At 44.7% G+C, this 26,649-nt stretch overlaps 1 protein-coding gene and 1 long non-coding RNA gene across 3 annotated transcripts in view; both read left to right on the top strand.

Annotated features, from left to right (window-relative positions):
- Positions 1-991: 991 nt before the first annotated feature.
- LOC143887183 (putative fructokinase-7) overlaps positions 992-26,649 on the top strand; it is a 31,798-nt gene continuing 6,140 nt past the window's right edge. The window contains exons 1-7 of one of the 2 annotated variants that reach the window (XM_077391286.1): positions 992-1,259; positions 15,899-15,970; positions 16,058-16,272; positions 16,914-17,126; positions 17,272-17,469; positions 17,651-17,791; positions 18,199-18,315. In XM_077391286.1, coding sequence (XP_077247401.1) covers positions 1,244-1,259; positions 15,899-15,970; positions 16,058-16,272; positions 16,914-17,126; positions 17,272-17,469; positions 17,651-17,791; positions 18,199-18,315 — 972 coding nt within the window. In that variant the 5' untranslated portion in view covers positions 992-1,243. The remainder of the gene's footprint in view (positions 1,260-15,898; positions 15,971-16,057; positions 16,273-16,913; positions 17,127-17,271; positions 17,470-17,650; positions 17,792-18,198; positions 18,316-26,649) is intronic. The other variant, XM_077391287.1, reaches the window with a different exon arrangement.
- Positions 1,474-2,875, top strand: LOC143887182 (uncharacterized). The gene is made up of 3 exons (XR_013254092.1): positions 1,474-1,609; positions 2,036-2,442; positions 2,575-2,875. It is a non-coding gene; the product is annotated as an uncharacterized LOC143887182 (long non-coding RNA).

Genomic DNA, 26,649 nt, shown 5'->3' with positions numbered 1-26,649 from the left:
TATAGTTGTAGAATGAAATTTAGCTCCAATTTGAGTCAACTTTGGGTTGCATTTTGTAATCTCACTAGTCACTACCCTACTTCATTGATTTTTGCATCTTATCAAAGATTCTCTTGGTTTGGTGTCTCTCTCTAAGATGTCCTTGGCTTAGCTGTTCTTTTCTTTCTTACATGCTCAATGTGCTTTTTTTTTCAAGAAAAAAATAATTTCAACAACGAATAAGAAACAGTCTAAATGAGGTGTAGTTATTAAAACAGGAGAGCACAATTGATTTTTGTGCCAACCGAATGTATGTCCAAATAAATTACGGGTGCAACTTGGGTCGGGTCGGGTTGGGTTGAGCTTATGCTAAAAAATGAATAGGAGTCAACCCTAATCTGGCCTGAGGTAAAATCTCAACCCAAATTCCTAAAAATCAACCCGAGTTGCAACCCTAGACTCCAGACCACCGACAATTGGTTTTGGTCACAAACTAACCGGGCCGACAAGTAGGGTCGGCAATTAAACCCGTGAAAAAGGGGATCCGTCCTGCCCCGCCCCAAACAGGGCGGGTATTCCCCGATCTAAGCAGGGATGGGGGGCGGGGATGGGATTGCTTTGGCCCCGCCCCGTCCCGTAATCCCCGCACAAAATTGAATTTTTCGTTATTAGATTGGGATTTTTCGCTTTTAATTTGGGTAGCGGTACTTATCATAGCACAAATTCCATTTAGTATTCGTAAATTTTACTTAATATCATTCTCAAATGTATTTTTTGTAGAATTTTCTAATAAAAATCTATTAAACACATTTTCCCGTAGTGTGAGGCGGGGACAGGGCGAGGACTAGATTTTCCCCGACATCCCCGAAGCGGGGAATTTTCTTTGAGGCGGAGATGAGGACGGGAATGCAACATCCGGGCCCGCCCCGTTGCCACCCCTACGGACAAGATGCATCAGTGAAAATATCAAGACATGGTCGTATCATTTAAATAGGTGACAAAGGCATTACCGATCCCAAAAAGCTCAGATACCCAATTAAAAAACGAGAGAACGTGTAGTTGTGCTGACATCATTTCCCATAAGTTCTTTCCCCTGTTTTTTTTTCTAAATTTTGGTTCCTGTGTTTTCTTTTGTGGACCTAAAAGTAAAGGGTTTTAGAAACCCAATAAATACCCTACTAAGGATACCTGTACGCGGCCATTCATTCGAGTTGCCATTCTCTCTTTAGTTTCTTTGATAATCCATCAAAAACCTTGGAGTTTCATGGCAATGGCATCTGGTATAGTCTTCTTCCTCTCTTTTATTCAATTGAATGGAACTAATAAAAGTAATTTTTCTCAATTGAAATTTAGTGGGCTTCTTTTCTTTAAGCTTGATTAAAGTTTGTTAATAGGGAGCAATTGCCTTTCATCAACATATTTTTTTATTTTTGATGAAAGCCATCTATTAGAAATTTCAACTCTGAAGCTCTCCTAAAGTTTGTAAACAGGGAGCTTTTACGAACCCAAATCAGTTAGCAACGTGATTGATCAAGATCACCCTCTTGACCCACTTGGAGGGAATGATCAGTCCTCCCCAAATCAGTTCGCAACGTGATTGATCAAGACTGCTTACATGTTATTTATATAAGTAGGAGCATTTCTTACCCACCTTGCATATGATGTTTATGTTTGTATTTCTTTGTTTTGCCCCTTAATCATTCCTTCTGCCCTTTTCATTTGGTTATTCATTTTTACTATTGAGGCAGAGCTGTACCATTTCCTTTTGACCACCATAGCCCCATTTCCTGCTAACACTTGGTAGAACATTCTTATGTTTTGTGAAAAGTGACAAATCTTTCCCTTTGACATTGCCAGGATTTCTTTTATTCCCTCCATACAGCAAATATTTTGTGTAAATCACTAATGTTGACTCACCACACAACATCTTTTTATGAATATGTGTGATGAACTCTATGATGTCTGCATCAAAGGTTGCGCAGAATTAAAAGTTTGCAAGGTTTCAATTTGTCCATTTACTTTCTAGTTCTATTGATTTTTCTATTGTACCTGATAGGGTGTAAAAACAGCAGCCTCTAGCAGGCCACCACCTGTCCTAGAGTAGGTGAACTCTAGCCTCCAGCAGGCCACCACCTGTCCTGGAGTAGGTGAACTCCAGCCTATAGCAGGCCGCCACCTGTCCTGGAGTAGGTGAACTCCAGCCTCTAGCAGGCCACCACCTGTCTTGGAGTAGGTGAACTCCAGCCTCTAGCAGGCCGCCACCTGTCCTGGAGTAGGTGAACTCCAGCCTCTAGCAGGCCGCCACCTGTCCTGGAGTAGGTGAACTCCAGCCTATAGCAGGCCGCCACCTGTCCTGGAGTAGGTGAACTCCAGCCTATAGCAGGCTGCCATCTGCCCTTGGGTGGGCAGCCCCACGTCACCAACCTTCCCTCTATAAAAGGAGGTTCAAAGCTCAAACCAAGGGTAATGAATAACTTCTCACCCACCACTCTTAAACTCGCTATGCACTCCTGCTCATATACTGACTTGAGTGTCGAAGGGCCTGTCCAGAGTAACACCCGGGTTGGTCTTCTGACCTCGTTTGCTTCTGTGCAGAACACAGTTCCTTCGTTCCAATCTCGCTGAACTCGACTCCTTCACTTCGATTCCTCTGGTCATTCAGCTCAGCTCTTACGTCATTGTCGTACCTGTCTTGGAGTAGGTGAACTCCAGCCTATAGCAGGCTGCCATCTGCCCTTGGGTGGGCAGCCCCACGTCACCAACCTTCCCTCTATAAAAGGAGGTTCAAAGCTCAAACCAAGGGTAATGAATAACTTCTCACCCACCACTCTTAAACTCGCTATGCACTCCTGCTCATATACTGACTTGAGTGTCGAAGGGCCTGTCCAGAGTAACACCCGGGTTGGTCTTCTGACCTCGTTTGCTTCTGTGCAGAACACAGTTCCTTCGTTCCAATCTCGCTGAACTCGACTCCTTCACTTCGATTCCTCTGGTCATTCAGCTCAGCTCTTACGTCATTGCTGTACCTGTTACTGATTTTCGGTCTAACAGATTGGCGCAATTCGTGGGACCCCAGAACTAAAAGCTGTTCAAATCTCTTTACAAAAATGGCAGGGCGGAAGAGCGCCTGAATACCAACTGCACGGACTACCCAAACCGTGCTACCTTGCAGGACCCGGAGTGAGCGAATCGCCTCACTGATGGTGGCAGCCTTTGCTACAGCTGAACAGAGCCCGGCTCGTTCGGAACACCTCAACCCTATGCCCACTCCGGATCAAGTTCAAGCTCTTTTCCAGCAGATGATGGCTCTGGTCGGTCAATATCAGCAGCTACTCCAAGCGCCTCCCCAACCCCCTCCAGAAGCTTCACGACCCGTACAGGAAAGGTCGAATATTCATAGAGGAGAGGCAGCGCGCCACGATGAAGACCAGACTCACCACTTAAGGCAAGTCCATCACTCAGGGGCCAGGCATGCGCATACGGAGCCTTACCGCCGCCGAAGGTCGCGGTCCCGCTCTCCGCGAAGGCCCCGAGCTCGTGAAAATCGGACACAGCAAGAGAAGTTCCGGCCTCGTCAAAAGAGTCCGGAAAGTCAGTCCGGCTTTGCGGCGAGCCCGTCAGTGGAAAGAAACAGATCACCGGACCAGCCAGACCGTAGAGCTAATCCGATGCTACGAAGAATGGAAGAGATGGACCACCGAATAGAAGAGCTGGCAAAGGATCAGAGCCAGCCCGCTTTTAGGGCGTTCTCAAGCAGAACGCCGTTCACCGACGACGTCATGAGTGCCCCAGCACCTAGAGGGTTCAAAATGCCAACCGTCCCGCAATATGACTGGACAACGGACCCAGTGGACCACTTAGAGACGATCAGAGCGATGATGCTCCTCCACGGCGCATCCAATGGCTTCCTCTGCAGAGCATTCCCGACAACACTGACTGGTGCGGCCCGGGACTGGTACTCCAGAATTAAACCGAACTCCATCAGCAACTTTGAAGATTTTAGGGACGATCTGGTCCGCCATTTCATGAGCAGCCGCAGGCCAAAGAAAACAACAGCATCCCTGATGGCCTTGCGGCAGGAGGATCACGAACCTCTCAAGGTGTTCGTTCGCCGCTTCAACAGGGAGGCACTCCAAGTACCGAATTTGGACCCCTCAGCGGCAATGAGTGCACTCCTCGCGGGCGCCAGATCTAATGATTTCCGCCGCTCAGTGGCTCGCCAAAATCCGCACTCACTGGCGGATCTAATGACCGGAGCTGAAGAGTACATAGCAGTGGAGGAAACGCTGGCAGCCCTGGACTCGACTCGGAGGAGAACCTCTGAGGACAGGAACCCTACCAAGCAGCGTAGGGAGGATAAGGCCCCCAGAAGAGAGAAGTCCCCCCAGAGGAGAGAAGAGAACTTCACGCCCCTCAACACCTCCCAAAAACATATACTGGCCGCCATCAGCGGAGAAGAATTCGTGAGGTGGCCAACCAGAATGATCTCCAAAGGAAACAAAAGAGACCAATCAAAATACTGTCGGTTCCACAGGGACCACGGCCACGACACCGACGAATGCTGGCAACTCAAGGAAGAAATTGAGCAGCTGATAGGCCAGGGCTACTTGAAAAAATATGTCCGAAGTGATGGCCACAGACCAGAGAGAAGAGAGAAGAGTCCTCAGAGCCGCAACCCTCGACGGTCGCAGCCGCCCCCTGTCCGGAACCAATCTCCTCTGCCATCCAGTTCGTAGCCAGGGGCACAACAACCCCAGCCAAGGGGGGTCATTGGCACGATTATGGGCGGACCGGCCGTGGGGGGCACATCAACCGCTGCTCGTAAAGCATATGCGCGCCGAGTCAACGCCGTGCACACATGCAGCAAGAAGACGAAGACGGAGAACGAAATCTCCTTTTCAGACGCAGACCTGGACAACCTGATACTGCCTCACGACGACGCCTTGGTTTTAACCATGATCGTTGCAAACTGGGGAGTAAAAAAAAATCCTTGTGGACAACGGGAGTTCGGCAGACATCTTGTACTATCATGCTTTCCAGAAGATGATGATAGGCGACGACCGTTTGAAGCCGGCGAATTCAGACCTGTTCGGTTTCTCAGGAGAGGTTGTGAAAGTAGAGGGACAAATTGAACTCCCAGTCCTCGTCGGAGAACCGCCCTGCCAAGCCTTCGCCATGGTCAATTTCCTAGTAGTGAGGGCCACTTCGGTCTATAACGCTATCTTGGGACGGCCTGACCAGAACCTGATCCGTGCAGTCGCTTCAACGTATCACCAAAAGATGAAATTCATAAAGCCAAACGGCGTGGGAGAAGTTCGGGGAGACCAACCCCAGTCCAGAGAGTGCTATGCAATGGCACTCAAAGGCAAAAATGCGGTGGAATCGTTGCCGATTGAGCTACTCAATCTGAGGGACGAATTTCGGGGGACTCAATCCGCCAAAGACCTCATCTATGTCCCGCTGAGCCCAGACGACAATGATAAAGTCGTTCAGATCGGCTCCTCTCTAAGCAGCAGTATCCAGCACCACCTCACCGAGTTTCTTCAAGACAATGCGGATGTCTTTGCGTGGGCTCCCGTTGACATGCCTGGCATCGACCCAGAGGTTAGCACGCACAGACTCGGTGTTGACTCAACTTGCAGGCCGGTGAAACAGAAAAGAAGGCATTTCGCTTTCGAAAGACAGCAGGCGATAAAAGAAGAAGTGGAGAGGCTTTTAAAGGCTGACTTCATTCGAGAAATTCAGTATCCGGACTGGTTGGCAAACGTAGTCCTGGTGAAGAAAACAAATGGGAAGTGGAGGACCTGCGTTGATTTCACTGACCTGAACAAGGCCTGTCCCAAGGACAGTTATCCGCTCCCGAAAATCGACTAGCTCATTGACGCCACCGCAGGTCACGAGCTGCTGAGCTTCATGGATGCCTTCTCCGGGTACAACCAAATCAGATTGTATGAGTCGGACATACCAAAGACTTCGTTTGTGACAGATCAGGGGACCTACTGCTACCGTGTCATGCCCGTCGGCTTAAAAAATGCCGGGGCCACTTATCAGAGGCTCGTGAACAGACTCTTCCAGAACCAGATCGGCCGTAACATGGAAGTCTATGTCAACGATATGCTGGTCAAAAGCAGAAGTGCACAGGATCATGTATCCGATCTGAGAGAGACATTTCAGGTCCTGAAAAAGCACAACATGAAGCTCAACCCCACCAAGTGCACTTTCGGCGTCAGCTCAGGACAGTTCTTAGGATTTATGGTAAGCCAAAGAGGAATAGAGGCCAATCCAGAAAAGATCAGGGCCGTGGTGGAGCTCACTCCACCAAAAACTATCAGAGAAGTGCAACGGCTCACAGGAATGGTGGCCGCGTTGGGGCGCTTCATCTCGAAATCTGCAGAGAGGTGCCTACCCTTCTTCAACGCAGTCAAAGGACTCAAGACTGCGCCCTGGACAGAGGAGTGCCAAACCGCATTCGAAGAGCTAAAGCAGTACTTATCCTCTCCACCGCTGTTGACGAAGCCGGAGCCGGGTGAGGAGCTACTCCTGTATCTGTCTGTAAGCCCCACGGCTCTAGCAGCCGTCCTAGTCCGTGAAGAGCACTACCAGCAAAAGCCTGTTTATTATGTCAGCAAAGTTCTCCATGACGCCGAAATCAGGTATCAGCGAGTCGAGAAATTGGCTTACGCGCTGGTGATGGCAGCCAGGAAGTTGAGGCCATATTTTCAAGCCCACACTATAAAAGTCCTGACCGATCAGCCGCTCAGGCAAGTCCTCCATCGACCAGACATCTCGGGACGACTCGTAAAATGAGCCGTGGAGCTGAGCGAGTTCGACATCCAGTACGTGCCCAGGCCAGCAATCAAGGGTCAAGTGTTGGCAGACTTCGTAGCTGAGTGCACCATCCCCCAGCAGATCACTGAATCCGAAATTGTTCAAACCCCAGTTGTGGAAAAGGCACTCACAACGGAGGAACAATCAGAAGATGGGACTGAAGCAGCAATCATCCCCGCACCAGCAGAGCAGAATCCATCAACCGCCGAACTAATCTGGGAAGTATACGTCGACGGATCTTCGAACAAGGGTGGCTGTGGAGCCGGTCTGATTCTCACCGAACCTGATAACTTCACTGCAGATTATGCCCTGAGGTTCGGTTTTCGCGCGTCCAACAACGAGGCAGAATATGAAGCCCTCCTCGCCGGAATGAGTCTCGCAATTCAGACCAGTGCCCAAAGGCTTAAAGCGTACTGCGACTCCCAGCTGGTTGCAAATCAGATTCAAGGAGTCTATGAGGCCCGCGACGAGCGTATGATCAAATACCTCTCCAAGGTCCGCCAGCTTGCCAGCAAGTTCAAAAGTTTTGAGGTCATCAGAATCCCCAGAACAGAAAACACAAAAGCGGATGTGTTGTCCAAGCTGGCCGCCTCCGGGTATACCACTCTCGGAAGTATATGCATGGAGTTCTTACAGAAATCCAGTATCGAAAGTGAAGCCGCTGAAGTAATGCAGGTGGAGAACGAGTCGTGTTGGATGGACGAAATCATTGAATACCTGCGCAGTGGTAAACTTCCTGAAACCAAGAAGGAAGCCCGCAAAGTTATACAGAGAGCCGCCCGGTTTTCCCTCAGTGGTGAGAATCTGTACAAAAGATCGTACACCCTCCTGTACCTAATGTGCCTCAGGCCGGGCGACGCCGCATACACCCTGCAAGAGACGCACGAAGGGATCTGTGGAGAGCATCTGGGGGGCAAGGCCCTGGCAATCAAAGTGCTGCTCAGAGGCCTGTACTGGCCTACCTTAAGATAAGATGCACTGAGTCTGGTTAGAAGGTGCGAGACATGCCAGAAATTCTCTCCCACCATCCACCAGCCTGCCGTGTCGATGGTCCCGATCATCAGCCCACTCCCCTTCGCAGTATAGGGGATGGATATCCTGGGCCCTTTTCCACCGGCCTCCGGGAAAGCGTGTTTGTAGTAGTCGCGATTGACTATTTTACCAAGTGGGTGGAGGCTGATCCTCTGGCCCAGATCACAGAGCAAAATGTGCAGAACTTCTTCTGAAAATCAGTAGTTTGCAGATTTGGGATCCCCAGCGTTTTGATAACGGACAACGGGAGACAGTTCGACTGCAAGAACTTCCGAAAATTCTGCTCCGACTTGAAGATTGAGCAGAGATTTACTTCACTGGCGCACCCTCAGACGAACGGGCAGACAGAAGTGACGAACAGAATCCTGCTTCAGGGAATTAAAAAGAGGCTGGATGATACGGCTGGCCGATGGGCAGATGAGCTTTATCATGTCCTGTGGGCGTATCGAACCACCCCGCGCACATCAACGGGAGAGTCACCATTCAACTTGTCCTTTGGGACGGAGGCGGTAATACCCGTCGATGTGGGCGCCGCGTCTCCCAGAGTCACCAACTTCAGTGAGCAACTCAATGATGACGGGCTCCGTGCGAACCTCGACTTGCTGGAGGAAGCCCGGGAAGAGTCTCGAATCAGGATCGCCGTCTACAAGCAGAAAGTGTCCAACTACCATAATTCAAAGATACGCCCCAGAGAATTCCGAACAGGAGATTTAGTCTTGAGGAAAGCTGCCGTCTCCCAACCAAAGAAAGTCGAAAAACTCTCCCCGACCTGGGAGAGGTCGTATCGAGTGAAAGAAGTAATTCGCCCAGGAAGTTATAAGCTGGAGACACTGGAGGAGCACCTATTACCCCATGCATGGAACTCCAAGAATCTCAGGAAATACTATCAGTAGCCAAACGTCGGACGTGAAAGGTGATTTTGTAAATGTAAATACATGTCAAATATGAATGATATGGAAACTTTTTTGCAGATCTCCGCGCCTTCTGGAAACCCAGTTCGCTAAAACTTGGGTACTTATTATTTGGAAACCCAGTTCGTTAAAACTTGGGTACTTATTATCTGGAAACCCAGTTCATTAAAGCTTGGGTACTTATTATTTGGAAACCCAGTTCACTAAAACTAGGGTACTCGCTGCTTGGTTCGCCACGGCTCGTCTCCACAAAGGCCGGGAGCTCACTTTTGGTCCGGAACCAGCCCGGACAGCAGAAACCAAAGCCGCTTGGAAACCCAGTTCGCTAAAACTTGGGTACTTATTATTTGGAAACCCAGTTCACTAAAACTAGGGTACTCGCTGCTTGGTTCGCCACGGCTCGTCTCCGCAAAGGCCGGGAGCTCACTCCTGGTCCGGAACCAGCCCGGACAGCAGAAACTAAAGCCGCTTCGAAACCCAGTTCGCTAAAACTTGGGTACTTTTTATTTGGAAACACAGTTCGTTAAAACTTGGGTACTTATTATCTGGAAACCCAGTTCACTAAAACTTGGGTACTTATTATCTGGAAACCCAGTTCGCTAAAACTTGGGTACTTATTTTCTGAAAACCCAGTTCTTCAAAACTTGGGAACTCACAATATAGTTTATCTCAAATGTCCGCCCAAGGCATAGAATTAAACAGTATTAGTCAGAGGCAGACAAGTGGAGAACAGGTAGACATCAAAATATAATTTCTATTCATAAAAAAGTAGGGCCTCGAAGGGCCATTACAAAAATGAGGCCTCAAAAGGCTGTTACAAAAATGCGGTCTCTAAGGACCAGTACAAAAAGAATCAGATGAGACGACTCAAGAGGCCACTTGGCTTCCACCCCGTTGTAAGTCCGCCTCCGGGACCACTGCGGCCGCGGTAGTGACCGGCTCATCATCGTCAAGCACTGGTGGTTCAGGGATATTCAGGCCGGTCAGGGTCACGGTTGGATTGGACACTTTGACCTGCTCGAGACAGTCAAAGAATCCAATCTTGTAGGCCTCACTGGACAAACTGAATAGTTCGTCCTCCTTCTTTTGTAGGGCCTCCGCGACGGCCTCTGCGACGGCCGCATTCTGTCTCTCATTGGCTCTCTCCTTCTGGACGTTGAGGGCTTCGGCTGCTTTCTACTTCTGACGGGCCAGCTCCTCTTTAAGCAGCTTCTTCTCCGCCTCCATCCGTCCAATGTTAATTTGGAGCTCTTCCGCCTCCTTCTCCAGTTTCTCATTCTCCGCCTCTGACTTTGTTATAGCCTCGGAGAATTTCTTGCTCTTCTCCCGAAGATCATTATAGTACACTCCAATCTGCAGGCAAGCAAGTGTCAACACAAAAAAGCAAGGCAAAAGACGGAACACAAACGAGCATACTCGTGAGCCACCTTACCTGTTAGAGTGAAGAGAAGATGGCCTTGTCGGCCGTAGCTGGCGGTTCATGAAGAACCTGCTGCTTATCCTTCCTAAGGATAGCCTTGCTGAGGATCTCCGCAGCGACCCGGCTCTCGCCCAGGCCGGTGTCATCTTTTTGAACGGCCCAGTTGGGCCGAAACACATTGTCTCCCGTCTTCGCTGGGGGAGGACAGGCTCCAGCTCCAGCGGATGTGCCACCAGACTTTGAAGAGCCGGCCCCTCGGCCGTAGGCACCAACCAGTTTCACCGTAGTTTTGCCTTTGGGAGGCGGTTGAGGCGCAGTGTCTTGGGTGGGGGCCGGACTCGCCATCTCAACTGCTTTCCTTTTATGGGCCTGCTGGACCTGCTGGGCCCTTGGAAAAGCCCCTTGCCTTATTCTCTCGACCTTCGATTGTGCTGCATCTCTGGAAAATGAACATGAACAGAACAGTCAGAAGCAAAAAAGAAAACAAACGGGGAGTTTAAAGCAAGTCTAGTCACATACGTGCCGGAGTCGCAGTACTGAGACCAAGCTCGACCAGAACCTCTTCCCCATGAAAGTCCGCACAGTGAATGAAGCCCCCTCGTTCCACCTCATCACGCATTAGGGCAAACGTCGTCATATCTTCGCCCTCAAGAAACGGCTTGCGACTCAGCGCAATTGTGTCCGGGATATTCCATGTTAGAGGAACCGGCCAGGGCTCGCTGGATTCCCTGTCTTCGACGTAGAAGAACCTATTCTTCCACAAGTGTATTGAAGAGGGAATGCCGGTGATTATTTTCAACTCGGGGCGCTGGCTAATGTAAATCCAGCCCCCCTCCTTATGCCTCTTCAGGTGTGCACAAGCACGGAATAACGGCACAGATACGCTTCTTTCCAGCTGACCATGAACGAGGTACATGAACCCAGTCAGCAACCTCCACGAGTTCGGGGCAACCTGAGCTGGGGCCAGTCCGTAATATCAAAGCACCGCGGCGAAGAACAGGTGCAAGGGGAATCTGAGTCCAGCCCTCAACGACTCATCATAGATGCAGACGTCCGAGCTTTCATTACAAGCCCTATCTCCCTCTGCCGCCTCCCTCAGCCCAAACCTCGGGGGCACACAGTATCTGTCTCTAATGTCCCTCATCATGAACTCATCAAGGTAGTTCTCCTCGACAAGAGCCCGTATGTTGTATTTAGGGTTGGCTTCCATCCGCGCCCTAGCTACGACCTCAACGGCCCGGCCAGGATGAAACGTTGTGGACGCCTCAGGGACGTCGCTACCAACACTCCCTTCTGCTCGAAGGTAACTATCCGTTGGGAGTGGGGTGGTGTTTAGATCCAGTATCACCTTGTCCTGATCCACCCCGTCATCGCTATCTACAATCTCTACTCTAACGTCTGGACTTGCCATTACTGGACTCCGAACCGGACTAGACTCTGAGCTACTGAAAGAGGACTCTGAACCGGACTCAGAACTAGAACTACTATGGGACATGAAGCAGAAAAGAAAAGAAAGGCTGAGAAGAATACCGGGCAGAGTAGAAAGTTCCCAATCCGCAACCGCTCAGAACCACGCACTATGCAAGCCGAACTGGCAGAGAGGAGAGGAGGAGGCGAGAAGAAAGTAAAAAGTGAAAAATGAAAGGTTAAAAACCTCCTTTTATAAAGCTTTGGCTAAGGCGGTTCGCATTTAATACAAGGCACGCACTTCGAGAGCGCCTGAATGAAGGCCGCGTGTCTTTCATTAATGACGAACACACACTTCGAGGCGAAGGCGTATGCGAAAACGCGCGTATCTCCAAAAAAGCTAAGGGCATCCGTTACGTACTCATGCATCAGTCCGGCCCAAGCCGGACTGGATATGGTGCGTTCGCTAAACGACAAAAGTCAGTCCGGCTCAAGCCGGACTGGATATGGTGCGTTCGCTAAACGACAAAAGTCAGTCCGGCTCAAGCCGGACTGGATATGGCGCGTTCGCTAAACGACAAAAGTCAGTCCGGCCCAAGCCGGACTGGATATGACGCGTTCGCTAAACGACGAAAGTCAGTCCGGCCCAAGCCGGACTGGATATGACGCGTTCCGCAAAACGACAAAAGTCAGTCCGGCCCAAGCCGGACTGGATATGGCGCGTTCGCTAAACGACAAAAGTCAGTCCGGCCCAAGCCGGACTGGATATGACGCGTTCGCTAAACGACGAAAGTCAGGCCGGACTGGATATGACGTGTTCTGCAAAACCACAAAAATCAGTCCGGGTTGGGCCGGACTGGATATGACGCGTTCGCTAAACGACAAAAGTCAGTCCGGCCCAAGCCGAACTGGATATGACGCTTCCACTAAACGACAAAAGTCAGTCCGGCCCAAGCCGGACTGGATATGACGTGTTCCGCAAAACGACAAAAGTCAGTCCGGCCCAAGCCGGATTGGATATGACGCGTTCCGCAAAACGACAAAAGTCAGTCCAGCCCAAGCCGGACTGGATATGGCGCGTTCCGCAACACGACAAAAGTCAGTCCGGCCCAAGCCGGACTGGATATGGCGCGTCTTGCTAGACGACAAAAATCCCAAGCTGGACTGACTCACAAGCCGGACTGACTCACAGGCCGGACTGACAAATTTCTGGACTCATTTCCAGCAAGTTTCCGGACTCATTTCTAGCAAATTTCCGGACTCATTTCCAGCAAATTTCCGGACTCATTTCCAGCAAGTTTCCGGACTCATTTTCAGGCCGGACTGACAAATTTCCGTACTCATTTCCAGCAAGTTTCCGGACTCATTTCCAGTAAGTTTCCGGACTCATTTCCAGCAAATTTCCGGACTCATTTTCAGCAAATTTCCGAACTCATTTCCAGCAAATTTCCAAACAGATTCCACCCATTCAGGAATGTAACTCACCACACTTCCCCAAGTCACTACAATGACTTGGAGAACTGGGGGGCAACTGATGGGGTGTAAAAACAGCAGCCTCTAGCAGGCCACCACCTGTCCTGAAGTAGGTGAACTCCAGCCTCTAGCAGGCCACCACTTGTCCTGGAGTAGGTGAACTCCAGCCTATAGCAGGCCGCCACCTGTCCTGGATAGGTGAACTCCAGCCTCTAGCAGGCCACCACCTGTCCTGGAGTAGGTGAACTCCAGCCTCTAGCAGACCACCACCTGTCCTGGAGTAGGTGAACTCCAGCCTATAGCAGGCCGCCACCTGTCCTGGAGTAGGTGAACTCCAGCCTCTAGCAGGCCGCCACCTGTCCTGGAGTAGGTGAACTCCAGCCTCTAGCAGGCCACCACCTGTCTTGGAGTAGGTGAACTCCAGCCTATAGCAAGCCGCCACCTGGCCTGGAGTAGGTGAACTCCAGCCTATAGCAGGCTGCCATCTGCGCTTGGGTGGGCAGCCCCACGTCACCAACCTTCCCTCTATAAAAGGAGGTTCAAAGCTCAAACCAAGGGTAATGGATAACTTCTCACCCACCACTCTTAAACTCGCTCTGCACTCCTGCTCATATACTGACTTGAGTGTCGAAGGGCTTGTCCGGAGTAACACCCGGGTTGGTCTTCTGACCTCGTTTGTTTCTGTGCAGAACACAGTTCCTTCGTTCCAATCTCGCTGAACTCGACTCCTTTACTTCGATTCCTCTGGTCATCCAGCTCAGCTCTTACGTCATTGCCGTACCTGTTACCGATTTTCGGTCTAACAGTACCCTTCTTTTCAAAAACATGTTCCCCTTTAGCCCTTTGCTACATGATTTCTTTTCTTTTTGCTTCTTTTATATTCTTCTGCCTTGTTTCATCGTCCTGTTTATTATGTCTGTCCTGTGATTTTTTTTTAAATTTTTTTTCACTATTGCTTTGGCAAGTATAAGCTCTACTCTGGTGAACAGATAGCATAATATGTAATTATGTAGCTGATTACTTCATATATAATTTGTTGCATATAAGCATTTACCATTTTACGGCACAGTGCATTGCTATATAAAGGGGAAATTTGGTAAGCTGCCACTTGTTCTAGTCATTAACAAGTGCAGTGATTAGTGGAAGATTTGCACGACTTACAAAACACTTAGGGCCCGTTTGGATACCCCTTGGATTTGGATTTGGAGGGGAATTTGGATTTCCAAAATCCATGGATTTGAAATCAAGAATTTTAAAATTCACAAATTTATAAATAATTCCGTTTGGATGACTACGCATAGATTTGGATTTCAAATCTAAATTAATTTTTTTTTGTTTGGATGTTCTTTGGATTTGAGTTTGAAATCTAACATAACCAAAAAGCCCTAAAATACTTGACATAGGGGCATTTCAGCCATTTTCCATGATCCAGTGGTATTCTAGTCATTTTACCCTATATGGGGGTATTTGGATAATTTTTTATGTCATAAGGGTGGTTTAGTCATTTTCCATGACTCAGGGTATTTGGTCATTTTCACCCGGTAAAGGTGTATTCCGGTCATTTTGCATGACCCGGGGGTATTCTAGTCATTTTACCTAATATGGCGTTTTTTTATCATTTTTATCTCATGAGGGTATTTTTAGTCATTTTAGTCATTTTTCATGAGCCATAGGTCATTTTAACTTGATATAGGGGTATTTCGATAATTTTCCATGATTTTGGGGTATTTTAGTCATTTTACCCTATATGAGGTTATTTTGATCATTTTTATGTCATAAGGGTATTTTAGTCATTTTGTACGACTCGGGGGTATTTTGTCATTTTTACCTGGTTTAGGGGTATTTCTAGTCATTTTACCTAATATAGCGTATTTTTATCAATTTTATCTCATGATGGTATTTTTAGTCATTTTTATGAGCCATGGGTTATTTTTACTTGATCTAGGGGTATTTTAGTAATTTTTCATGATATTGGGGATTCTAGTCATTTCACCTTGTATGAGGTTATTTTGATTATTTTTATGTCATAAGGGTATTTTAGTCATTTTGCACGACTCAGGGGTATTTTGTCATTTTTAGGGTATTTCGGTCATTTTGTCATAAGGGTATTTCTAGTCATTGTACCTAATACAATGTATTTTGATCAGTTTTTAATGTCATGTGGGTACTTAAGTCATTTAACACTTTTCTGGTATATTTTGGTCATTTTAACCCCTTACGGGTGAAATTTAGATTTATAAATAACATCTCGCAGAAAGGATTTATAAATCCAAAAAATTACACTAACATGAGGAATTTGTAAATCTTGTGGATTTCACTCAAATCCAAATCCAGATATCATAAAGGCTTGCCAAACGCCGAATTTGGATTTAAAAATCCAAATTCACCTCCAAATCCAAATCCAAGGGGTATCCAAACGGGCCCTTAAGCAATTCACAAGAAGTTCCTTTCCTTGACAAGTCTGGGTGGTTGGTGAACCTATCGGTGCTCATCGCTCATGGAGCATATATCTGCTGTTAATGTTGGAAATTTATTTTCCTATGATATTTCTTCCAAAGGAATATATTGTCGGTCCCTTGTTTCCAGGCACCTGTGTTTTGGCACAGAAACATCAGCATATATCTGCCATTAATGTTAGACATTTATTTCCCATGATATTTTTTCCAAAGGAATATATTGCCAGTCCCTTGTTTCCAGGCAGGTGCATTTTGGTACAGAAAATCAGCATTTTTGAAACAAAAATCAGCATTTTTGAAACAAAAATCAGCATTTTTGTGTTGCAATTACAATCAATTACGTGATGTTGTACCTGTGTTTTTTAACGATAAGCATCTGGCTTGAAATGTAGTAAGACAGACTAGCCGTTACCAGTTAATTCCGAGCACTATATGTTCAAGTCAAACATCTTTCTCCATAAGAGGTCTCACTTATATGGTTTGGTATTTTTATTTCAATACTTTTTTTCTATCGGGTCCTTACTGATTCTGAAGTAACTGGATTTATGCAGGTGTCTCTAAAGCTCTTGCTAATGATGCAAGTGGGGCGGAAGGAAAAAGCTCGCTAGTAATTTGCTTTGGCGAGATGTTGATTGATTTTGTCCCAACTGTTGGTGGCGTATCACTTGCAGATGCTCCTGAATTTAAGAAAGCTCCAGGTGGAGCCCCTGCAAATGTTGCTGTTGGGATATCAAGACTGGGCGGGTCATCAGCTTTTATTGGAAAGGTGTAATGATCGACTTTGGACATCTTGCTTCTTCTTTTTTTTTTTTTTATGCTGATGATTTGTACTTTGAACTTATAATCAAGGTTGGTTAAAAAACAAAAGAAAAAAAAGAACCACCTAAGGTCAATAAAACAGTCATTAATTGAAAAGACATCATCTTTGAAGACGTGGTATTGCAGACAAAATCAGTTAACTTTCCCTGTGATTTGGCACTGTTTTATACACACTGAATATATTCATGTGCTCTTTGATGTATATATATACATATTCATTAAGAAAATATTTTTGAATACTTAATCTTAATATTGTAATGTTTTAGAAATGCTATATAAACTCCATAATTTGCCGCATGTCAATAGGCTGTGTATCTGTGTCCACCATGCTCGATAGTTTAGGGTTCTATGCTTTAAGTCTTTATGAGATGTTCTCCAACTTCAAGCAAACTATTGGACCAACTACATAAATCTATTACGAGTTTGGGCCTGGAATCAATGTTTGAGGCTTTATTTCTCAACCTTGAGGTCCCAGTTTTATCCCAGCTTACCAATAATAAGAAAAAAACTTAAATCTATTACGTGTGGCTCTTAGTCAATGATGCATTTTCTTTTTTTTTCACTGCTGATACCTTTATGTGTTTTCAGGTAGGCCAGGATGAATTTGGCTATATGTTGGCTGGAATTCTGAAAGAAAACAATGTTGACAATTCTGGCATGCGTTTTGACCCTGATGCACGAACTGCACTGGCATTTGTTACGCTTAGAGCTGATGGTGATCGTGAATTTATGTTTTTCTGCCATCCAAGTGCAGACATGCTTCTTCGTGAATCTGAACTTAATGTAGACCTTCTTAAGCAGGTAAAAGTTGCTCGAACGATCTTCTCTGTTTATTTTTATTCAATAACTTTATACATATTATGTTAACTCCGGAAACTATTGGTGAGATAATACATGAGCTAATTTGGTTTAGAATGTTCACTTTTTCTGATATTTGTAAATGCAGGGAAGTATTTTTCACTACGGCTCAATTAGTTTGATTGAGGAACCATGTAGGTCAACACATCTTGCTGCAATGAATATTGCTAAAAAGTCCGGAAGTATCTTGTCCTATGATCCCAATTTGAGATTGCAACTATGGCCGTCGGCAGATGCTGCTCGGGAGGGCATCATGAGCATATGGGAGCAAGCAGATGTCATTAAGGTGACTTTTGACAATTTTGCGAACTTGGGCTTGTCATATGACATCTCTATTTCATGGAATGCAACAGAATTGAATTTTGTGTTGAGTTTTTTTTTTTTTTTTTTTTTTTTTTTTTTTTTTTAAATGTTGTGTTGAGTTAGTTAAGTGTTTTTCTCCTGGGATTTTCTTTTGCGCTTTGCAGATTAGTGAGGACGAAATCTCATTTTTAACTGGTGGAGATGATCCTCATGATGACAATGTGGTACTTACAAAGCTTTTCCACCCTAACCTTAAACTTCTGATTGTAACTTTAGGGGGAAAGGGCTGCAGATATTACACCAAGGTAATTATACAAATAGTCTTTGGCCATGATTTTAAGAATACCTTGGGAAGCCATTAAAAAAAAGAATACCTTGGGAAATGCTTTGCTTATAAATAATAATTTTATTGTTCAGTGGCTTGGTTTCTATGAGAAGTTTTCAATGCAAGCTATGTTATTTATGTCTCATCGTATGTCATGTGTCTTCACTATATCATGTAAATATGTAATAGAGAATACATGTAAATTGTATGTGATGCCTAGTTTTCCAGTGCAAATATTGAATGTCTGAATGGATTCTTTATCCTTGGATTTATTCATTTATTCTAATCTATGAAGTCTAATGGCTAACCATTTCCTCTTGAACTAGCCCAAGGTGTCGTGCATGACAAGTTATTTGACCTTTGACATTGACTAGAATCTTTGTGCAGAATTTTCATGGAAAAGTTGGCGGTATTAAAGTTAACGCTGTTGACACTACTGGTGCTGGTGATGCATTTGTCAGTGGCTTACTTTTCATTTTGGCTTCTAACCTAAATCTGTATCAGGTATTCTCTAGTCCTGAATGAGTTTAAATGAGAACTATTTGTTTTAAGGCTTATTCTTTAGTTCCTCATTTTATTCTGTTCAAATTTTTCTTTAATAAGTGGTAATATCTAAATCCACTTTTCCTCTTACCAGTTCCATGTGGTTGTTCTATTCACATTTCTGCTCTCTTTATTATTTACATTTTCCCCCCTTCGTGTGTGTGTGTGTGTTAGATTTTTCATGTTGCTCTTCCTATTTTGATTGTGATATACTGGGACATGTTTGATTTTGTGGCATGTACAGGACATGTCCTTTCTTTCCACTTTAGCCGAATCTTCAGAAAACATACTGAATACTTCCAGACAATGACAGACTGCCTCAAATGGTGATACAAAACAGTCTAGACTTACTTTCAAAAAAAAAAAAAAAAACAGTCTAGACTCAACCAGTTTATGCGTGCATCTATTATACCTAGATACAGATACAGATATAGGTACACTCTTGGTATTTTCAAAAAGCGCAGACATAATTACAGGCACGAGTATCATCTTTCGCGCATAGGCAGTTAATAAATAGACCCTGCAGAGAAGGGGTTAATTTGTTAGTCATTTGACTGATCTGTTCCTATTTAGTATCGACACAAATTTCAGTATGATATGGAGAATGTTGCCTAATAGAAGTATCTGAATGTTGCTGGCATTACATATACTCTCACGACTGTGTTCTGTGTGAAAATCTTTTATCATTATAGTACTAGTGACCACTTGCCCTATATCCATGAGATCTCTGGAAGTAGGATATTGATTTTCAACACTTTCTTTTTGTGCACATAGAAATCTTTGTAAGCCAGAATTTTCATCCATAACTTTCTAGCTCTCTCCCCAAGAAGCTTAAGTTTACACCTCACCCAACTTCTAACTTCGTTTTAACCTTTGAGATAAGCCGCTTATCTTGATTGTGCTTTCTCTAAGCTTCGGTTCAGCTTACTGGTCATTGCCCTTGGTCCTTTCTCCCAATGAACCTCTTATTCATGATGTTTCCAAAAGAGAATGGAACAAAAAGTTTGAAATAAAATGAGAAAAATATGAAAATGTGGGAAGAGAAAGAAATCCAAGTTGTGGGAAGATAAAGAAGGGAACCAGAAAGAAATAAAGAGGAAGGGAATTCATATGGTTTGAACACACACACACACACACAGACAGACAGACACAAGCACGTGCATGTACGTGCGCATGTGCACGCATACATGCGTACATACATACATAGATATATAGATACATAGATACGTAGATAGATAGATAGATAGATAGATACATACATACATACATCTGTTGCTTATTTCTTTTGCTGTTTTTTTCTTTAAATAAATTTATCATTGTTAAGACGAAAAGAAAAGAAATTGATTTGATATCGATGGAGCCTTTTAAGTGCCATTTTTACCCAAATCTTCCAGAGTTCCTGACCTTGGCTTGAATCTGTTTATCTTGCTTCATAACTACCCAATACCCAAACTCTGGTTAGTGAAAGAATATTCTGGGCACTTCATGACAATTCTCTTTGTAGTTTAGGTTATTAGCCTTGGCCTATGAGCATGCCTCATGGATATGACTCTGCCTCATAAACTGATGTATTCCATATTCACCCTATGCTGTTTGTACTAAACCTGGTTAGTGATGAAAGGTCCTCAAGTGTAAGAGTCACACACACTTCATAATTTGATAAACTATGTTGTTTCACTCCTTTGATTATGACACTGAAACCGTCATCTTTTCAATGGCCTTTAGCATCAAAGTAAATGCAGTGGATGGTGTATGTATCACCTTCTTCCTCAAGTGCAAGAGTCACACACACTTCATAAGGGCCTCCACCAACATTATAAACAGATATGGGGACAGCAGGTCCCCTGGCGCAAACCCCTCAAACTTCCGAAGAATCCTTCTGCTGATCCGTTCAACAGGATGGAGAAAGAGGCCTATGATATGCACCCTTTGACCCATCCACGCCATCTCAACATGAACCCCATTTTTTCCAGAATGAAATCTAATATCTGCCATCAACGTGATCGTAAGCCTTCTCTATGTCTATTTTCAACACCAAGCCCCTCTGTTCTTCCCTCTTCATTGAGTCCAACACTTCGTTAGCAGTTAAGATACCCTCCATGATCTGTCTTTTATTCACAAAAGCGCCTTGAAATTGATAGATTATATCACCCATAACACCCTTCAGCCGATTTGCCAGAACTTTGGAGATGATTTTCGACACACTGTGTAATAGGCTAATCGGTCTAAAGTCTTCATACCACACACACTGTCCTTTTTTGGAATTAGGGTTATGAAACTAGCATTGGCCTCCCGATTCACGATTCCTCGTTCATGGAATTCGAGAATGAAAGATATGACGTCCTCCTTAACAGTCCCAATAATTCTGGAAAAAAATCATCGGGAACCCATTCTGCCGTGGAGCCTTATCTTTTCCCATGGAAAATATTGCAACTTCTACTTCTTCAACAGCAAACTGTCTCTGCAACATATCACTCTGTTGTCGAGATATAGACAGAATTGGAATCCTTCCATTTTGTGTCTCCAAGGATTACCAATATAGCTTCGAGAAGAATGCGAGAATGGTTTCCTTAATTTCCTCCTTTTCCTCCACGAATAATTCCCCTACCATGATACAATTTATGGCCTTTATTCTTCTCCGCAAATTCGCCATTCTATGAAAGTACTTTGTATTAAATCACCCTCCTTTAGCCGCAGTGGTCTTGATTTTAGGCGCCATTGGACTTCATCTCTTCGCAGGATCTCCTCATAGTCCTCCAATAGTGTCAACCGCTCTAGTTTCTCCTAAGGCCCCATGACACCCAACTCCTCTTTACTCTCCAGAGTGTTCGAAGCGCACAAAACATCCTCTTTTTTGTGTCCCTTTGATTCCAGTTCCTGCTTCTGCCATTCCTTGATTTTTTTGTTTGACTGCCTTTAGTTTCTTACACAGAACAGAACCCTTCCATCCCTCCACTCGAATTTCATTCCACCATGACTTTATTTTCTCACCAAACCCTGGACAATCGCATAAAGTTGCATCAAATTTGAAGGGTCTAGCTCCTCCTGAAAAATTTGTGATTTCCAACAAAAGAGGATTGTGGTCCAAAGTAGTTTTCGGGAGAACCCTTTGATAGACCAGAGGGAAATACTCTTCCCACTCTTTAGAGATTAAAATACGACCCAGACGACATAGTATCAGGCAATCTTGATTATTAGTCCAAGTGAATTTACCTCCCTCTAATCGTAAGATCGATAAGAGAGCTGTCTAGTATGAAGTTTGATAATTTCCTCATACTAGTTGTAATTCTGCCAGGACGATACCTTTCCGAAGGAAACCTTACTGTGTTGAAGTCACCACTGACTATCCACGGACCCTGCCACTGATCCCTTATTTCTTTCAGTTCCGCCCATAAAGCTCCTCTTTCCCTTGCTCAAGGTTTTAAATTTCGGTTTCGGTGTCGGTTTCGGTCACCACCGAAACCGAAACGTTTCGGTTTCTGGTTGAAATTTCGGCCGAAATCATTTATAAAAATGATTATGATTTCGTTTTTATTTTTAATTTCGACCGAAATTTCGGTGATTTCAGTGGTGGGAATTATAACATTCGGTGAACTTTTTTAAAATATCAGTGATTCTATTTAAAATTTCGGTGGAAATTTCGTAAAAAATGCTAAAAACGAGAAATTTCGCCGAAATCTTGTAAATAAACGACTTAATGTAAATTTCGTTTCGGTCGCGGCCGAAACCGAAATAAAACCATGCCCTTGCTCTAGCTGGCCCATATACCACTGTAACTTTCCACCTCTCATTCCAGATTGATGAAGTAAAGAGGACAGACAAAGTAAATTTTTTCGTGCAAACCTCTTCAAGGTGGAATAAATTGCTCTTCCATATTATGATGATTCCCCCGGCCGTCCCTACGGCTTCTTTTGCCACCCATTGACGGTGATCCCTCCCCCATACTTTGTTAATTACTCCTTTTGTAACCCCCATCATCTTTGATTCCACAATGGTGATGATATACAATTTTCTGATATGGATAAGATCCTTCACTGCGTTCCTCTTTTCCTCTGACCCGAACCTCTGATAGTCCACAAGCCTATCTTCATTGAGAACAATTTGTTTTTCCCACTTGCGAAAGACCCTAGTCTATCGCAGACTACGGACTTCCCTGCTGCCCTTTTTCGCTTGTTTCTTAGTAATAGGTTTGCCTTCATCCCTGTTCTCAATATCCCGGAGGATATTTGATGCACGGGAGGGGGCGGATGGCGGAAGCTTTTAATTTAATTAGAAGGAAAAGGAAATTCAAATGAATCAGGGTGGAAAGCGGAACTACAGGTGAGGTCTTGGGTGAATTAAAAGGAGTTAAGAAGGGTTGTTATGATCTAGTAAAGGGGCTGCTATTGAGGGATGAAAGGGCTGTCCGGCTGAGAATAAAGGGCAGTAAATAGGGACTGTTTCTACCAAGAAACCTAAGAAAGAGATGGCTGAAACGAGGTGGAGTTGGATGGGAATAAATAGGGGATAAATAGAAGCAGAAATGGGGCTGCTTCAATGGTGAAATCTTGCATAAAACAAGATAATAAGCCTGCATAAAACAGGGATAAAATTTAAGGAGAAAAGAAGCTTTCATTAAGAAAACCTTCCACTGTAAGAGGCAACAGATCTTGGCGATTAAACATTGAGAAAATCACAGAAACAATATGGATTGAATTTAAATGAGAAAAATCATACCGGAAGCCATGAATTGGGTTTTTCTTTCTCTCTGAGTTTCTCTTCGCTACACAACCGTCGGTGATGGGGACCGGTTTCTTTCTCTTCAAGTGTGGATTCTCAAAGATTCAAAACGAATTTGTTGTGTGCAAATAAGACCCAAGAGTTCCCTTTTATAAGCGTTTGTGGGAAGAGATGCGACTCCTCATCACGCCCATCCCTCTCCCCAAACGTCTCTTTACGTTCATACCTTTTCACATAAAGTCTTTTCATTAATGACTTTTCACAAAACCAATTAACTAACCAAATGATCTTGACCATCGATCTTGCAAAAGCCACATCCACCGTTAGGATTATTTCCTAACATTCTCCCACTTGGCTAGCAAGATCTTTGAGCCAAACATAAGGATCATAACTTTAAATTAGTTAGATAATAAACCCAACATTCCGTTTAGCAAAACTACCAACAATAAACCATGTAACCATTGGGTCACCAACTCTACCCAATAGCCTACCCCATGATTATATTATTAGTAATTCTTACTAACATGAATGTAAAAGTATACATGCATAAGATGTAAACATGGTCCAAAACAGTCATACAGACACATTCTACCTCTTATTAACAATCCATTTACAAAATGTGCACGAAATGGAGCGGTAGAAAATAATCATAATATATATCAGAATCATAAAATATAATGTGATCACAACAGTGTATCTCAATACCAAATGCAGACTCCCACTATCATAGGCTATCAAAAGTGTCAACCAATCCCATGCGCGCTACATGCTCTCTGAAGAGCTTTGGTGACAAGCCTTTAGTGAAGGGATCCGCCAACATAAGTGCGGTGCTTATGTATTCCACAGATACATGCTGATTCTGAACTCTTTCCCTCAGAACAAGATACTTTAGATCTATATGCTTCGAGCCGTCTCCAGACTTGTTGTTCTTGGAAAAGAAAACCGCAGCGGAATTATCACAGAGAAGTTTCAGCGGCCTCTCAATAGAATCAATCAAATTAAGCCCTGAAAGAAAATTTCGCAGCCATAAGGCATGAGCCGAAGCCTCCGAACATGAAATAAACTCTGCCTCCATAGTGGATGAAGACGTCATTCTCTGCTTGACGCTTCTCCAAGAAATAGGTCCTCTTGAAAGCATAAAAATATAACCAGAAGTGGACCGATGGGTGTCCCGACAACCAGCGAAGTCGGAATCAGAATAGCCAATCACCTCAAGGCTATCTGATCTCCTAAATGTGAGCATGTAATCTGAAGTCCCTCGCAGGTAGCGCATAACCTTTTTGGCTGCCTTCTAGTGATCCAGACCTGGGTCACTTTGGTATCTACCAAGCATGCCAACTGCAAATGAAATATCTGGACGGGTACAGACCTGAGCATACATGAGACTACCAACAGCGGAAGCATAAGGAATATGTCTCATCTCATCCCGTTCCAGTGCGTTCCTGGGACATTGTAACTGACTGAATACATCACCCTTAACTATAGGGGCAAGACTAGGGGAGCACCTCTCCATGCTGAATCTCTTAAGGACTTTTTCTATATAGGTCTTCTGAGACAATCCCAGCAATCCTCTAGTCCTATCTCGATGAATCTCTATTCCTATAACATAGGAAGCTTCACCAAGATCTTTCATATCAAAATTCCTTGAGAGGAATTGTTTTGTTTCTTTCAGCATGCCTAGGTTACTACTGGCAAGTAGTATATCATCAACATATAACACTAGGATGATGAATCGACTCCCACTAACCTTAAGATATATGCATTGATCTACAGCATTTTCCTTGAACCCAAAACTAGACACTACCTCATGAAATTTCAGATACCACTGCCTAGAAGCCTGCTTAAGTCCGTAAATGGACTTTTTAAGCCTACAGCTTAGGTGCTCTTCGCTCTCAGCCTTAAAACCTTCAGGCTGAATCATATAGACATCTTCATGAAGATCACCATTTAAAAAAGCAGTCTTCACATCCATCTGGTGTAACTCTAAGTTATAATGAGTCACCAAAGCCATGACTATCCTCAAAGAGTCTTTCCTTGATACTGGAGAGAAAGTCTCTTTGAAGTCTATTCCCTCTTTTTGAGTGAACCCTTTAGCGACTAGTCTGGCCTTATATCTTTCAATACCGCCCTTAGAGTCTCTTTTGGTCTTGAAGACCCATTTACAGCCTACAGGCTTGACCCCTTTAGGTAACTCGGTGAGTTCCCAGACACGGTTCTTTTCCATCGAGAGCAACTCATCCTTCATGGCTTCAAGCCACTGAGCTGATCGGTCGCTATTTATGGCCTGACCAAATGAAAGTGGATCATTATCCATTTCACCGTCGTAGTCACACTCGTTTAGATAGACAACATAGTCATCAGAGATGGCTGACCTCCTCTCTCTCTGTGACCTACGCACAGATTGCTCAGCGACAATCGTTGCTGGAGCATCAGGAATGTGGGGTGAAACCTCCAATGTGCCATTTGGTGAATCAATATCCTCAGGTGGAGGAATCGACACTACTCTTTCTTGGATTACCGGTATTGGAACAAATATCCGGTTCTCCTCAAAAGTAAGTGACCTAGGCACAGAACTCCCACTGAGATCACCATCCTCTAAGAATACAGCGTATCTAGTCTCTACAATCCGGGTGCTATGAGTAGAACTATAGAACCTATAACCCTTAGACCGTTTAGGGTAACCTATGAAGTAACAAGAGATGGTCCTAGCGTCTAACTTTCTCAACTGTGGGTTATATATTTTGGCTTCAGCCATACAGCCCCAAACATGCAAATATCCTAGCTTAGGCTTTTTACCGGCCCATAACTCATAAGGGGTCTTAGCCACAGCTTTACTCGGTACACGGTTTAGGATATGAACGGCTGTTTTCAATGCTTCTCCCCACAAGGACTCAGGCAATGGTGAATTGCAAATCATGCTCCTCACCATATCCATAAGAGTACGGTTTCGTCTCTCAGCAACACCATTTTGCTCAGGTGTACCTGGCATCGTGTACTGAGCGACAATACCGTTCTCCTGTAGGTAAAGTGCGAACGCACCTGGACTGCGGCCCGTATCGGAATATCTGCCATAGTATTCCCCACCTCTATCGGACCTCACAACCTTAATCTTCCGGTCAAGTTGTAACTCAATCTCAGCCTTATAGATCTTAAAAGTATCCAGTGCTTCCGACTTTTCTTTGATGAGATAGACGTAGCTAAAACGTGAAAAGTCATCGATAAAGGTAATGAAATATCTCTCGCCACTTAGGGCAGGAGTAGGAAATGGCCCACATATATCAGTGTGAATAACTTCTAACAGGCCGGTACTCCTAGTGGCGCCCTTCTTACTAGTTTTGGTTTGTTTACCCTTAAGACACTGCCTACAAATCCCGAAATCAGAAAAGTCAAGAGGAGGAAGAACTCCATCCTTCACCAGTCTTTCCATACGACTAATGGAAATGTGGCCTAAACGCTTATGCCACAAACTGGAAGAGTTTTCATCAACTCGACCCCGTTTATTGCCACGGTAACTGATTTCCTCATTCACATGCATGGATAACAGAGAATGTGCAAACGAGCTATCTAAATAAATCA

This window comes from Tasmannia lanceolata, unplaced genomic scaffold (genome assembly GCF_043159265.1).
Source record: "Tasmannia lanceolata isolate RefF3 unplaced genomic scaffold, GAP_Taslan_0.1 ptg000012l, whole genome shotgun sequence".
Taxonomy (NCBI): domain Eukaryota; kingdom Viridiplantae; phylum Streptophyta; class Magnoliopsida; order Canellales; family Winteraceae; genus Tasmannia; species Tasmannia lanceolata.
The sequence above is the reverse complement of the archived record's forward strand: the minus strand, read 5'-3'. Positions and strand labels throughout refer to the sequence as shown.